Below are 12,567 nucleotides of genomic sequence, written 5' to 3'. Positions count from 1 at the left end.
AGTACTAAAAACCTTAAAAACTTAACATATCCAGGTGGTTAAAATGTAATACTAGAGCTGTCTGAATGTCTTAAATTATAAAAAATAATAATATTATATATATATATATATATATATATATTACACACACACACACACACACACAGTTGTGCTCAAAAGTTTGCATACCCTTGGAGAATTGGTAATATATGTACCATTTTTAAAGAAAACATGAGTGAGCAGGCAAAACACATTTATTTTATTTCTTATGGGTTTCATATTCAACTGTAGGTTATAACAGAATGGCACAATCATAAAACAAAACATGGCAACAATGAAAAAAAAATGAAATGACCCCTGTTCAAAAGTCTGCATATCCTTAGTTCTTAATACTGTGTATTGCCCCCTTTAGCATCAATGACTGTGTGTAGTCTTTTGTAATAGTTGTCTATGAGGCCCCAAATTCTTGCAGGTGATATAGCTGCCCATTTGTCTTGGCAAAATGCCTCCAGGTCATGCAAAGTCTTTGGTCGTCTTGCATGAACCGCACGTTTGAGATGTCCCCACAGTGGCTCGATGATATTAAGGTCAGGAGAATGTGATGGCCACTCCAGAACCATCACCTTTTTCTGCTGTAACCACTGGAGGGTCAACTTGACCTTGTGCTTAGGGTCACTGTCGTGCTGGAAAGTCCAAGAGCGTCCCATGCGCATCTTTCGTGCAGAAAATGCAAATTGTCTGCCAGTATTTTCTGATAACATGCTGCATTTATCTTACCATTAATTTTCACAAGATTCCTCGTGCCTTTAGAGCTCACACACCCCCAAAACATCAGTGAGCCACCACCATGCTTCACAGTGGGGATGGTATTCTTTTCACTATAGGCCTTGTTGACCCCACTCCAAACATAGCGCTTATGGTTGTGACCATCACTCCAAATTATAGTGTGCCAGAAGCTGTGAGGCGTGTCAAGGTGATGTCGGGCATATTGTAACCAGGCATTTTTGTGGCATTGCCGCAGTAAAGGCTTCTTTCTGGCAACTCGACCATGCAGCTCATTTTTGTTCAAGTATCGTCGTATTGTGCTCCTTGAAACAACCACACTGTCTTTTTCCAGAACAGCCTGTATTTCTCCTGAGGTTCCCTGTGGGTTTTTCTTTGTATCCCAAACAATTCTTCTGGCAGTTGTGGCTGAAATCTTTCTTGGTCTACCTGACCTTGGCATCAAGAGATCTCCGAATTTTCCACTTTTTAATAAGTGATTGAACAGTACTGACTGGCATTTTCAAGGCTTTGGATATCTTTTTATATCCTTTTCCATCTTTATAAAGTTCTATTACCTTGTTACGCAGGTCTTTTGACAGTTCTTTTCTGCTCCCCATGGCTCAGTATCTAGCCTGCTCAGTGCATCCACGTGAGAGCTAACAAACTCATTGACTATTTATACACAGACACTAATTGCAATTTAAAAAGCCACAGGTGTGGGAAATTAACCTTTAATTGCCATTGAAACCTGTGTGTGTCACCTTGTGTGTCTGTAACAAAGGCCAAACATTCAAGGGTATGTAAACTTTTGATCAGGGCCATTTGGGTGATTTCTGTTATCATTATGATTAAAAAAAGGAGCCAAACAACTATGTGATAATAAATGGCTTCATATGATCACTATCCTTACATAAAAGACTTTACAGAATAAATGTTTTGCATGATCAGTTATATTTTCAAAATCAATGCCAAAATTTCACAATTTCTGCCAGGGTATGAAAACTTTTGAGCACAACTGTATATAATATTATATATATATATATATATATATTACACACACACACACACCGATCAGCCACAACATTAAAACCACCTGCCTAATATTGTGTAGGTCCCCCTTGTGCCGCCAAAACAGCGCCAACCCACATCTCAGAATAGCATTCTGAGATGATATTCTTCTCATCACAATTGTACAGAGTAGTTATCAGAGTTACAGTAGACTTTGTCAGTTTGAACCAGTCTGGCCATTCTCTGTTTACCTCTCTCATCAACAAGGCATTTCCGTCCACAGAACTGCCGCTCACTGTATGTTTTTTGTTTCTGGCACCATTCTGAGTAAATTCTAGAGACTGTTGTGCATGAAAATCCCAGGAGATCAGCAGCTACAGAAATACTCAAACCAGCCCATCTGGCACCAACAAACATGCCACGCTCCAAATCACTGAGATCACATTTTGTGAACATTAACTGAAGCTCTTGACCTGTATCTGCATGAGTTTATACACTGCGCTGCAGCCACACGATTGGCTGATTAGATAAATCGCATGGATGATTGTTTGTCTTCAGCCAGCCTGTGCAAACATTGCAGCCCTACAGACATTGAGATCATTGAATGGTGCTTGACAAGCTTTTTTTTTTAATGTCCACGATGTTATATACAGATAAAACACTACATTTAAATAGACTAATCCAGTCTGCAAAGTTTCAAAGCAATACCCAAGTATTTCGATCCATAATTTTGGGCTGAACATCAAAATGATGTTTGGTATTAATGATATTGATGTGTGTGATAATTTCTTGAAGGCATCAAGCAATCGGGAAGATCGGGAGAATTCCCGCTGGGCCGGTCAAAAATTGGGCCGGTTAGGTCCGCATGTCGATTGACAAACTTTCATCATATGTCGCATAATTGCCAACAGTCCGTAACATCCAGTATTTAAAGGATCAGAATTACGTTCCGTATTATAGCGGACGCAGTCTGTATTTTATCATCTCACACCCAAACAAATGAGAGAGTAGCCTGTGAGAGACGAAACTGATGTTGCGCCGCTTCACTTGACAGCACGGGAAGGATCACGGAAGATCCATCGAGAACAGATAGGCTACTAATAGCTGAATGGATGAACGTGCTTCAGGTACAAGATCATCACAAGTTTAATACTGACTGCAGTCTCACAATCTCAATCAATTAATCTCTGAAATCCTCTTCCCTGCCAGTGCAGAATGATAATAGCAAAATAATTTTTTGTCACAAAATAACAGAATACTTAAAGTAAATGAATACAGATGCAACAGCACGACACGGTATGAAAATAATGGGACTTTACAGCTCTCAAAAAGAATAAACTCAATGAAACAAACTGCACAGAGTGCCTTCAATGTTGTATAATGCGATAAAAACCTTCTTAAAGAGACAGTAACCATTTTGCCTTTGTCCTGAACATTTACATTCCAAGTAAAAGAAAAGTACAAATGTTTTATTTTGTCTTTTATTTCACTCTTATCATTGTAAAATGGCACATTTTTGAATGGCATGTAAAAATGTAAAAACAACTTTAACCTTAATTGTTTCACTGGATCTGTTGCTATTTTAATTATCTAAAATACAAAGCACTGACCATATAAAGTGTGAGCCTGTACATCTTGAGAGTTATAAACACTTACAGTTCTATAGTGTTATGCGCCTAGATAGTTTTTAAAATAAACTTAGTTTACCCAAAAATGAAATTTCTCTCGTCATTTACTCACCCTCATGCCATTCCAGATGTGTATGACTTTGTCTTCTGCTGAACACAAATTAAGCTTTTTAGAAGAATTTCTTAGTTCTGTTGGTCCTTTCAATGCAAGTGAATGGTGATCAGAACTCAGAAGGTACAAAAAGAAAAAAATCACATAAATGCAGCATAAAAGTAATCCATACAACTCCAGTGGTTTAATCCATGTCTTCAGAAGCGATATGATAGGTGTGGGTGAGAAACAGATCAATATTTAAGTTTTTTTTTTTTACTACAAATTCTCCTCCCTGCCCAGTAGGGGGCAATATGCTTATTTAAATCACCAAAAACAGAAGAACTCTTCTCCCAGCGTGGTGCTTATGAAAGTGAAAATGGAGATTTATAGTAAAAAAATGACTTAATTATTGATCTGTTTCTCACTGCTTCTCATTTACTTGCACTGAATGGACAAATAGTTCTTCTAAACATCTTCATTCATGTTCTGCAAAAGAAAGTCATACACATCTGGGATGGCATGAGGGTGAGGAAATGATCAAAGATCCCTTTAACATTCACTTATTTTTACAACACACAATGATGAAAGTGAAAATCTTAGTGAATGCCGTATGTGGTATAATGACATGGAGAGCTTAAATAATTTTCAAGTAATTACATATGTATTGCATATTTTTGCTGTGATCTTGTTTTATTGTTATCATCTTCACCTCTAACGCCCCTTTTGGGTGTGGGCTGACTTGGACATGACATCCCGGGCTGAATATGAATCCCACTCCGGCACCCTGCTACCGACCATGCCAAAAAGCCCACGCCTATATGTTCAGCTTTAAAATCTCAGTGTGGAACTGATTAGGTGAGTTAGTTATATTGTTAAGCCTGAGAAGAAAAGCAACATTTATTAATTTCTTTCTCTTATCAGCTAATTAAACCATTAAAAGAGCCAGAGGTTTGTAGTCTTATACAAGCTTACATCTGCATGCAGAGAGCCCCCCCAGCTTCCATAAAAGCAACCCAGTCCTATTCATCATTCCTAATATTCAAATTACAACTGGGCTTCATTAATACCGAACCACATTAAGACATTATGAGAACAAAGAGTACCTTTTCATACAGGAAATGCTTGTCTGAGACTCAGAGTGCTCTTACATCATTTTTATTTTTATAAAACTCAGCAAATACAGGATCAGGCAGGCACAAACACAGCATGTTCTTTGCCAGCTGTCTGACACATTCCAACAACATTAAAAGATAAATATTCAAAATCAACAATGGACTGCAGTTTGAAGGACAATCAAGCTGTCTCCAGGCTGGGTTTCTATGTTCATCCAACATTGACGGCAGAAAGTACTTTCCATTTTTCACCTTTATGAAGCTATGTGCACCTAGAAACAACCATATTAGACTGGTAATAAAACCATCCATCGCCTCCACAAAACCACCTCAGACAAAGACTCCGCCTCCAGGGGCATTCCTGCAGATCCAGCAGATACTTGTGCTTACAGGGAACAGATGAATCCTGGTGACCCTTCTTCTCAATACTGGAGAGAATAGCACAGCATCGATCTGTTTGGTTCCACTCAATGCCAGACTTTGTCAATTTGTAAGGAAATCGATCAAGCTTAATTACCAGATTGTGAGCAACAGTGAATGTCAACATTCCCCTGTGACATTTATACAGGGTATTATGAGTTATCATGACTGTAAGAGCTTCCCTCATTCTTTTGCTTTCTTTCTTGCTTATTGAGAGTCCACACAAAAAGCCTCACTAAATAAATTCCTGGATGTGACTGTTACGCCTGCCAACCTCACAAATCACTCTAACCTTCCCTGCACAGTCTGGTTGCAACCTACAAAAACAGCACAGGCACTGCCAGTGGCGATACCCGACAGTCTAACCCACGGTGTCAAGGTTTGTCTAGTTAGCATGGCCTAGTTAGTCCCTACCACACTAAATAAATAGCTTCTTGGCTGAACTTGATTCAGTCGTGGACAGCAGTTCACGTGATTGAAATTAGTTCTTAACCTAAAATTACTATGTAATCTTAACACAAACACTAACCCAACACAATTAGACATCAATGTCACTCAAATAAATCTCTTTTTTCTTTATGTACTAACTAGTAGGGCTGAGCAGTATATCGACTTTTTAAGGTATATCGATATATTTTCAAACGAGATATAGGATTAGACAATACCGATATAGTTTGATGTTGCATTACATAACCCATTTCTTCCATAAAGCTGTGCTTGCATCTCTCCTCTCACACTCTCCGCGCAACCCCGCCCCCACTCTTCCTCTGCATCTGCGCACAAACCCGACCCCACTCGCTCACAAGTTCTCCTGCAACATGGGAGACACAGCAACGGTTCACACTGCCGAAGAAGACCTAGTTAGTCAAAAGAAAAACAATGGTTCAATTATTTGGAGATGGTTTGGATTTAAAAGATCAGATGAGCAGCAAAACAGCTGCGCGCTGTTTGACTGACAGGCGGCTTGTGTGTGTGTGCGGCGTGCTTTACATGCGCATGTGCTCTGAGAAAGCTTGTGCCTAAACAGTCAAATACATTTCAAAATTCCGCCAAAATGCTCGTCTTGGTGAGGTGTTCATGTAAACACAGAGTTGTCTAAAGTGAATGTAAACATTGGGGGAAAGCTGATTTGTATCTAAATGTATAACTTTTAGGTTTAAATACCTAATAGACCTGCCGCTGTCTAGTGTATCCTTAATATTAATCAAACAACAATAAGAAAATGACAAAACCACTCACTGCTCTTGGCTGGATAACTTTACTTGTATAACTTGTAATACAGGGAAGACCAGTAGTAGTTTTATGTCAAATTTATTCTGAGTGTTTAATTGAATACTTGATAGTTAATTTCTTTTAAAGTTGTTTAAAAGCACTCTTTTCTTTTTGTTTGTTTTTTCTATATTGTTTTTTCTTCTATTCATTGCTTTTGTTATTTTATCATTGACTCTTTACTACTCTTGAATAATAACTTGAGAACTTTATTTTATAATTAACAAATTAGTTAGTGTTAGGCTATTATTTGTTGTGGCATTGAAGCTGGTATAAAAAATCATCACCTTTCACTAAAGACTACTGAAATTGTGTGATAAATGTATATATTGTTTATGGTAGATCTTGCTGCAATAACATGATGGAAAAGTAGATCTTATACCATAGAAGTGTGAGCACCCCTACTGTAAATGATGGTGATGGATGCTTTCCTTTATTTGACTACTGGCATACATGTAACATAAAATAACCTCCCCTACCCAGCACAGTTTACATTTCTGTCCCAGAGAATCTAGTTCATTGCATAGGTATAATACTGTTAGGTTGGCCATGTCGTAAGTTTAGAAAACAAAGAAACTCTGACATGTTACTTGAGCATGTAACAAATGTCCTTTTTTCTCTCAGGACAAGTAACTTTTTTTACTCGGACAAGTGAATGACCAATTTACTTGTCCTTTGGACAAGCACATCACAATGCTTAATGTCGAGCCCTGCATGTCATCTGTAGAGAATGCTATAAACAGGTTGCATCCAAAAGTGAAAGCACTTCAAATCTCTTCCACCATTTACAACAGCGCCATAAACTTCAGTACGTGTTAAACTTCATGCTGCTGCTGCAACCCTGGAGTCCTGGACGCGAAGGCTTCACAGCCTGAAAAGTCTTCTGCCCCGTATCAAAGCGCATTGCAAGCTTCATTTACCATCTCACATGTGGCTTTGACTTACAACTGAACATTTAGTCCACTTCGTAGAAAATACCGAGATATATATTGTGTATCTCCTTTCAGCCTAAAAATACCGAGATATGATTTTTGGTCCATATCTCCCAGCCCTACTAACTAGTGAAAGTTAGCAAAATACATGCGAGCGGAGCATAGCGAGGAGCGGAGCGATCAGAATTTCATTGGAGTCCTGCTCCGGTCGCTCACTTTCCGCTCAAAACAGAATGCGCTACATTTGCGTGTGGCCACATTAATGTGTATGCTTCTACACTGACAAATATCTGGTGTTGGTGGCTGTATTAGGTCCAAGATTTTAAATGGAGTGGATTATCAGAGATGAGGCAGAGTTTAAATGGTGTTATTCACGAACTGATTGTGACAGTGCCGATTCCAACAGACTACACTGAGGTAAGAGTGCAGAGGCAGTTCAAAACACAGATTAGTTTCCCTGAAATATGTTTGTAAATTAAAATAATTTTATTAGGCTACCACGGACGCCTCTAAGGTTTACCGTTGATTCACACGGGATCAGCGATGTCTGTATAAATCACAGACATGAGTGTCGACTGCCTTTACTCACTGCTGTCACGCGTTACTGGCCCATCAGAAAATGTATGCTATTTAGCTGTGCTTATTAATTATGAAGTATTAAACATGTTCATATGTATCTTGATTATTAGAAGAAATTGACTTAAATATCTGGCAAAATACAACAGAACTGGTTACATTAGCAAGCCTGTAGTCCTACAGTACACTGTTGAATTAACAATATAGACAATCTTTTCACATTATATAAATGTATTTGTCCCTCCGGAAAATATGTTGCGAAACGCGGGGCTAAACACAATTTTTCCCATTCACTCTGCTCAAATCACAAAATTACTACTTGTGTCAAAAATAACCACGTCCAAATAGGGAAGAGAGAACAAGTCTACTTTTTTAAGCATCCTACGTCAAGGCATTGTTTGTGCAGTTGTTATTTGCGCCACAAAATATTAGGTCATATGCCAATATGAAGAGGGAATTTTTGTACCTGATGCAAAAAAATAAACAAGAAAGTTGACAAAAAAATTATGCCTTATTTCTTCCTTATTTCATGAGATGACTTTTGAACTTGAGTGTTGGAGTTGAGTGAATACTTGAGTGGAGCGACAACTCGCTCCACTCCGCTCACATGCTCTGGTTAGCTCAGCATTTGCTCAATGAAGCGATAAATCAATTTCCTTCAGACATCTACCTAATGGTTACCTCCAAATCTCCAACATAACAAAACATTCAACTCTAGCAAGTATCCCCTTTATATTCATCTAGCACAAAAACATAAAAATAACACTTACTTTAAAAGGAATATTCCGGGTTCAATACAAGTTAAGCTCAGCTGACAGCATTTGTGACATAATATTGATTACCACAAAAATACATTTTGATGTGCCCCTCATTTTTCTTTAAAAAAAGGCAGAAATCAGGGTTACAGTGGGGCACTTACAAAGGAATTGAATGGGGCCAATCAATAAACGTTAAAATACTGTTTTAAAAGTATAAGACACAAGACATAAAAAATATGCATGTTAACATAATTCTAGTGTGATAAAATCGCTTACTAACTTTTTCCTGTGTAAAACTATAGCCAATTTTACAACTTCGTTGCGATGACAGTTTGTCAACAAACCCTAAAACCACTTTAAAAATTATGATTTAAACAACTTTACAGCTCAAATAATACAGGAGTTTTAACAGAAGAATTAATGCATGTGCTTTTATAAAATGATAAGCTTGAAATTACTGCCTTTAAACCCCCCAAAAATTGGCCCCATTCACTTCCATTGTATTTAAGTAAACAGAACAAGCAGCAAAAATCCTTTGAGTGTACACACTTCTGTGTGCTTTCCCCCCCCCCCCCCATTAACAGCTATTCAAATGTAGCTGTGTATTCTGATGAAATAACATATTTTGTAAGAAACATAAAATCACAAATATTCCATTATATTATGGTAGATGTTTTACAAGTGACAGACGTTTGAAGAGACATCTGTGGTCCCAAGTCATTAGCCGGGCTGAAAATGATGCCGTCAATCAGCACAACACTATGAATTCCAGCACTAACCAGTATTTCATTCAAATCGATAAATGACTACTAAAATGCTATATTGATTACTTAACATATTCAGGGCTTCAGTCCAGGTCAGATTTTACACTTTCTGCCAACAACTGAGGAAGCAGAACGCCATTCAGGAGGAGTTTGGCAGAGTCTGTTGATGGAACCCAGCAAAGAAATGACAGGCGTATAAAGCTTTCCTAGGTAAGTGCCCTCATATGGTCTGAATTGCACCCTGACAGAGTACATAAACAGCACGGCAACAGCATGACCAATACGGCTGATGTGTCAAGCGCATGCCCACAAGCATTGCACTGCAACAACGACTGCAAACCCAGCAAAAAGCAGTAAATGAGCCCACAATGAGATGCCAAGGTGTGTTAGAGCTGAAGGGCCTGGGATGAGACCCCCACATCCTACAGAGTGTGTAAGGAAAGACACCTGTACTGCAGGGAATGAAGGAAGTTCAGTTCTTATGAATGACGGAGTACAACCGAGGCATCTAAAGGTGAAAAATACTGTATTGTGGGGGTTGTGACACATGGTTACGCCAGTTCAATGGTCAAAAAGACTTACAAACTCCAGTTATTGGTATGAATTACTGTAATGAATCATTCACTGAATTAGCCAGAGATGTTTCTGAATTAACCTCACTAACTGAACTGCAAGACATCCTAACTTTCATTCACGTCCGAATCGAAATGCACAGAACAGTGCATCTGCAAAATCTCTTAGAGGTCAACTTTAACATTTTGTCCAGCCAAATAGTGAACATTTTGTTACATCCTTGAGGGACGGAGACAAAGAAATTAAAAAAGGGATGGAGAGTAAAGCGTGGGAGAACAATGTGCACTAACAAAGAGCTCTCATTCCCATCCTGTCTGAAGCCCACCTGCCGCATACAGAGAGAATACAGGCGGCTGAATACAAAGAGAACAGACGTAGCTGGATTGGGATGTAATTGTGGACAAAGAGATTCCTCTGTACAGTCAGAACATATTCAACTCAATCAGGGATCCTCCATATCACCGCAGCCACACAAAGCCTATTAGAACATGTCGCTTTTACAGCAATTAATCGCTGTCAAAACATTCATTAAGGCTATGTTTCCAATCCAGTCCACCAGAATTCCAACAGAGAATGAGAGCTGGCAGAGTTCAGCCATGTGCGTGAGAGTGTGCGTGGAAAGAAAATGGAGAAAGAGAGTGGGAGGAAGAGCAGCCTGGCTCAGCTGGGCATCCTCAGCACAGCCAAAGTGCCTGAAGGACGCTGCTATTAACTCTTCTTTGCCTCACTGTACAATGCCACTGATTAGAACGCTTAGTTGACCTCACCTGAGCCGAATGCCGCAGCCTGTCATCAAAACTGCAGAACCTTTCATGACTGTCAAACCATCCCACTAGGAGCAGGAAAACACTAATTGGGAATCCTGATCTATTGAAGCCTGCTTTCATCGTATTATAATGTGGAGATTAAAATGAAAAGACAAAGAAAAATGTAAACTTATAAAAAAATGACAAGATGAAGAAAAAACAGATTAAAATGACACAAAGAAAATTAAGCAGTGAACTGGCAAGATAAAAATAAATTAAACGCATTCTGAGGCCGCAACGCGTCCTTGCGCTAAACAAAAGCTAGACGCAGCGCCACGAATAGGTGTCTAGAGACGCGTTTTCAAAAGTTGAAGTTCTTTCTACCTTGATGCGGCGTCTAAAAAACGCTGCGCTCCTGCGCGAGACGCAGCGCAAAGGTCAAAAACGTCCATCCAGCGCGTGTTTTCATAAAAAAAAAAAACAACAAAAAAAAAACAAAAAAAAAATAAATAAATAAATAAAACTACATTAAAACAGCGCGGGAAGACGCAAAGACGCGTTCGGTGTGAACAACCCCTAAAGATGACAAGGCAAACAAAATTAGACTAACATAAAATAAACTGAGAGACTACTGAAACACAAAGCAACACCTATATTTTGGTAACTTAAGCAACTCAAAATATCACGCGAGAACAGATTTAAGACAATTTAAAACAGTGTTTTGAGAAGGTGTAACATTATATAGCCTGAAACAACTAACATACTGTATGTTGCCGCTTGTCAAAAGCACCGGATTCCTCAGGAGGTAAGACACAAGGTCTTTAAAAGCTTACCGAATGTGATTTTGATTTCGGTTTTCGTCAAAGCTTTCTAAAATGTAAATGTACCAATGATCTTGTCTCTTCCGTATCTCTTTATAACTTTGCAGGGCAGGTATGTGAACGCACACCTGCAGTTAGAGTTGCGCTTCCAGTCGGAAACAATTAAAAAGACGCTACATACCTTCCTCTGCACGGGACTCTTCGTTTCTGTTGAGAAATATTATCCAAAGAACTGAAAGGAACGCTTTAAACAGCTCCATATTTGAATGACCAGGTTTGCGAGGCTCTGGTCATGTCGCAGCCGAGCACGCTAGACTCACGATGCGGGATGAGAAGGATTCGTCTGGACTAGTGACACAGCGGTACTATGGACCTATTTGGCATCACGGGGGTCGGGTAGAGAGTGTCTGATTGACATCGTGAACCTCCAATGAAATAAGAGTTCGCCGCGAGGGGGATTAGCGTGCGCCAATCAAATCACGTCTGATAAAATTCCACAGCACAGAGTTACTCCCTCTTAAATGTAGGAGGTGTTGGAAATGAGGAAATTTGTTTATTGTTTCAGCTCACATTGTTACAAGCGGCAACTGATTACACGGCATCCCAAGGACAGTGGCGTCTGGATGTTCCGCTGCTGAAATGCTCATGTGTTGATTAATATTAAAATGAGCACTGACAACAGCCCCAATTCTTCTTACTGTCACTGGCGGACTGTGATGACTTTTGTCTGATTATGGTAAAAGTCGGGTATTAAAAAGTGTTGTTGTTGTTATAAGAAATATAGTATGTGAGTCATTGACTAATAAGGTTGTCCGAGACGATAAAAATCAGAAATATTTTAAGTTTAAAACATGTCAAATTCGTAGAAATGTAGTATTTGTGTCCGTGTTTGTTGGTTTCATACTTTTTTTTTTTCTTTTTCGAAAAACCTTATTTTCATTAAAAAAATAAATAAATAAATAAATAAATAAAAAAAAAAAAAAAAAAAAAAGAAAGAAAGAAAAAGATTTTGGCCTACTTTAAAAATGTTAAAAAACGATATATATATTATATATATATATATATATACACACTGTATATACATATATACATATATATATATATATAAGCACCTGCATGTTG

General features: G+C 38.6%; 1 protein-coding gene across 3 annotated transcripts in view; it reads right to left on the bottom strand.

Annotated features, from left to right (window-relative positions):
* Nucleotides 1–11,775, bottom strand: part of LOC127424920 (ephrin type-A receptor 7-like) — a 190,429-nt gene extending 178,654 nt beyond the window's left edge. For all 3 annotated transcript variants that reach the window (XM_051670471.1, XM_051670469.1, XM_051670470.1), the window contains exon 1: nucleotides 11,627–11,775. In XM_051670471.1, coding sequence (XP_051526431.1) covers nucleotides 11,627–11,705 — 79 coding nt within the window. In that variant the 5' untranslated portion in view covers nucleotides 11,706–11,775. The remainder of the gene's footprint in view (nucleotides 1–11,626) is intronic.
* Nucleotides 11,776–12,567: the final 792 nt, after the last annotated feature.

Source organism: Myxocyprinus asiaticus, chromosome 34, assembly GCF_019703515.2.
Source record: "Myxocyprinus asiaticus isolate MX2 ecotype Aquarium Trade chromosome 34, UBuf_Myxa_2, whole genome shotgun sequence".
Lineage (NCBI taxonomy): Eukaryota > Metazoa > Chordata > Actinopteri > Cypriniformes > Catostomidae > Myxocyprinus > Myxocyprinus asiaticus.
Note: the sequence above shows the minus strand (reverse complement) of the source record. Positions and strands in the feature narration are given on the sequence as shown.